The sequence below is a fragment of the Tupaia chinensis genome, unplaced genomic scaffold (assembly GCF_000334495.1).
Source record: "Tupaia chinensis unplaced genomic scaffold, TupChi_1.0 Scaffold000416_1, whole genome shotgun sequence".
NCBI lineage: Eukaryota > Metazoa > Chordata > Mammalia > Scandentia > Tupaiidae > Tupaia > Tupaia belangeri.
The window spans coordinates 41,795-45,474 of NW_006159921.1; the positions used below are offsets into that span (position 1 = coordinate 41,795).

The 3,680-nt window shown below is 50.7% G+C and overlaps 1 protein-coding gene across 1 annotated transcript; it reads right to left on the reverse strand.

Annotated features, from left to right (window-relative positions):
• Window positions 1-602: 602 nt before the first annotated feature.
• On the reverse strand, window positions 603-3,160 carry LOC102492307 (disintegrin and metalloproteinase domain-containing protein 21). The gene has a single exon (XM_006154600.1). It carries the CDS (start codon window positions 3,017-3,019, stop codon window positions 815-817), a length of 2,205 nt encoding a protein of 734 aa, XP_006154662.1. The 5' UTR covers window positions 3,020-3,160; the 3' UTR covers window positions 603-814.
• Window positions 3,161-3,680: the final 520 nt, after the last annotated feature.

Genomic DNA, 3,680 nt, shown 5'->3' on the forward strand with positions numbered 1-3,680 from the left:
TCCCTCCACTCCCACAGGTCTGCTCGTCTAAGAGCCTTGGCTTGTCTTTCATCAGGACCAACTTAGCTCACCGTGACGCTTCAGTTCCTCGAATCACGGCGGGAAGAGGTCATGGAGGAACTGGGTCCATAGAGCTCCCACTGATCGCAAAGACTCGCTCAGTACTTCTGTCTTTCTAGTGGGATTTCATCGTTTGCAACATTTGACCTCATTATCTCAGTTTCCCATTCAGGGGGATTTCAGGGCCCAGCTTGTGCTGGGTGGAGATTTGCACACACAGCCCTTTCCCCAGAGCCCACAGCCATGCTGTGTGGAACAGGGAACTTTGGCTGGGACCAACCCTGCATTGCCCTGACCTTGCTGTGGTTTAGGGAGCCGAGGGCACCTTCAGAATGAGGGAGCCCTCTGTGCTCCAGGGCACACTCTGGGGAAGCTTTACAGTGTGCCATGAAGGGGCCGCTGACAACCTGTGCACTTCTGAGACCGGCCAACTCAGGCCAAGACACAGCTGCCAGTTCAGGCCTCCTGCCCCCGGCAGAGGCTAGGGCTCAGTGTGGGTTCCAAACAGCTTATAAAAAGATACAGTGGACACCAATGTGGGCTTTTAAAGATTTATTTCAGGATGAGTGTCAGTAGCCTGTCAGAGAAAACCATTCTCATAGTGCCGCCCCTTCTCCCCTGGTGTGAGGGAGCGGCCCGTGTGCCCTTCAGACTAAAAATGAAGACTCGATCTTTCCAATTTGTCTGCTGCTTTTTTCTCACTGCCATTCATTTTGCATCCTCTGTGTTTACAGAGGTCAGGAGACTGACGTTTTTATTCTTGCTCAGGTTTCGGTGCTTCTGTAACTTTGACAGTCTTAATAGTTCGGACATTTGTGGCCACTCCAAAGAGCAGTGCACCTATGAGGGCATAAATACGGCCAAAGACCACTCTCACATAAAAAACTGACTCTTGGCTCTGTGTCACTGAGCGCACCTTTTTGGGAGGATGCCCGCCGTCTGCACTCCCACCGGCACCAGGGTTCCGGCACAGTGGAGGTTCCCAGCCTATGTGGCAATGGCAGTTACGTTTGTTGTTGCAAATTCCCCTTCTATTGCACTTATCGGGGAAACAGTCGTAATTCATTGCAGTGACAGAGCCATTGCAGTAGGTGTTACTGCAGAACTTCCCTGGAGCACAGGGAGCGCCATTCTTCACCCGTCCAGCATCTGTGGTTTCTGTACCACGATGTTCATCCAGCCCAAAACAGGTGAACCCCTCAATCAACGTCTGATGGAATGAAACATGCTCTTGCAACCGGGGAAGATGGGTAACATTCATACACTGCAGCCTTCCACACATCTTATCTATATTTTCACAAGAAAGGAATTCTCTGGACTCTGCAACTCTCCTGCAGTGTCCAAATCGGAAGGTCCCGGTATTTATACCGTAGCAGGCTTGATCGGCGTCCAGCGCGTGTGCACCAAAGAGCTCCCTGCAGTGCAGGGTGCGGTCGGTGCAGTTCCCTTTGTAGCAGAAGCCCTCTTGGGTGCATGGGGTTCCATCCTGCATATAAAGATCATCAGGGCATGCAGCGGTGCTCCCAAGGCAGTACTCTGGGAGGTCGCAGACACTGTGGATGGCCCTGCAGAGAGTCCCAGAAGCAGCGTAGGAGCAGTTTGTGCAGCAGGTGCCCTTATCGCAGACACTGCCAGGTGTGAAGCGACAGTCACTTTTACAGCACGGGTTGGAATAGCACTGCTTGAAGGAGCCACAGTCGCATTGCTCCGCTGGATCCACTTCTAAGTTTCCACAACGTGTCTCCGTTATGCTTTTATTAAGATACACAATATTTTCATGATAAATGCATGAAGTACGCTGATTATATATATTTTGTGTATGTACAAATGAACAATTACTGAATGCATCTGTTAACCCAGGGAATCGAAACATAATGCAAGAGGTCCTTCTCTGGCACTCACACATGTTTTCTGCATCGTAGTCCAGACCGAAGGATCTCCCAATTTGATTGGCTGCTATGATGGCCAACAGGAAATAGTGTCTGCCAAACTGAGTAGTAAAGACCAGGGATCTCTCGTTGCACAGAGAGCGTGCAACAGGCTCAAAGTTAGCTTCATGCAGTCCAGTTTTTTCGAGAAACACAGACGAATCAGGGTGAATAGTTCTGAAAAAGGTTTGCAAAAAATAATTATGAATTGGACTTCCTGGCACTCTGCGATCATTTATGGCAACTGGATCAGCTCGATCATAGATTGTCAAAATGTAAATGTAGTACTTAATACGAAGAACTTGAAAAAAGCTGTCAACAAGACTAAACATACTTATCGCATATTTGGCGCACTTTGTGATATTGTTGAATAAAAGGTATATTGATCTGGAACATTGAACTTGGCCTCTGAGAGTTCCTGCATGGGCAGAATAGAGCCTGCTGGAGAGCCTGGGTTCCTCACTGAGGTCTGCTGCAGAGGAAAAGAGGTCTGTTTCCTCCTTGTGTCCTGGTCTGAACATGGGCCCCGTTGCGTTGGACTCGGCCACGATCTGAGAAACAACGTGTTCAAACCTGTGTGAGTCCTTGAGGGGTCTGATTTCATAGGCGAGGTCATCCAACTTCATGATACCTTCGAGGCCCCCATAGCAGGTGTCAATGGTGACCATGGAGAGAGGGATCTCCTCCAGGTAGCCAAGGTAGTAGCAGTCAGGAGGGATGTAGGGGTAGTCCATCTGCAAGGCCCCTTGGTCATCCTGCGTTGTCACCAGCATGTGTCTAGGCCAAAGGAGCTTCTTACGCCGCATGTGGATGACGTGTTTCTGGCCCCCAAAACGCAAGCTGTAGGAGAGCCAGCCTGGCACCTGAACGCCTTTGCCAAGGTGTGTCTCCTTCCTAGGAATCACCACCTCAGAGGAAACGTAGCGCCAGGAGGGGTGGCCTTGGGAACACTGGACAGGAGCCAAGAGCATCCAGAGCCCAAGCAGGAAGAGGGGGACCTTGAGGATGACCTGTCGTGCTGCCAGCCACATGCCCCAGCTCAGGGGATGTCTGTCCACAGAGAATGGTTAAAGGGAGTGTCCTCTGGAAGCCGGTTTGAACCATCTGCTGTAACTTCTCCCCTCCCAGGCAGACACTATCAGAGAACAAAGGGCCTCCTGCTGAGGCGCTCAGCATCCTGTGCCAGGAGGGTTGCCTGGACAACCAGGGAGGAGGTCACAGTCACAGGGCGTGGCTGGGGGTGAGCCTGGAGGAGCTGTTAGCTGGGGCTATGTGGGAGGGGCAGGGGCATTTCTTGAGTGCTAGTCTGGAGAGGAACAGAGCAGGAAGGGGGGCTGTGTCTCCTTTACCAAAGTCGACCCTTTCCCCCCCGCTGTCTGAAAACGAAAATCACAGTTATTGCATTTTTAGTGACCTGGTCCAAGACCTCCATTGCCCATCCTCCTGGTCAGTCCCACAGATTTTTGTTTCCCTTCCAGTGGGTACCATGTCCTACCTCTTAGGTGGAGGTGGACATTGTAAACATGATTCTTTCGGAAATTGGCTTTTCTCTGCTCCATAATGTGCACATCTCATTTTGATTTGCTGTTTAGGAATGTGGGAAGCCTGGTTCTTTAGATTTCTCTTGAAGCGGTCTTTGGTGTTAAGATCAGCAGTTACTGTAAAGTTGGCTAATCTCCCCCAACACCTGGT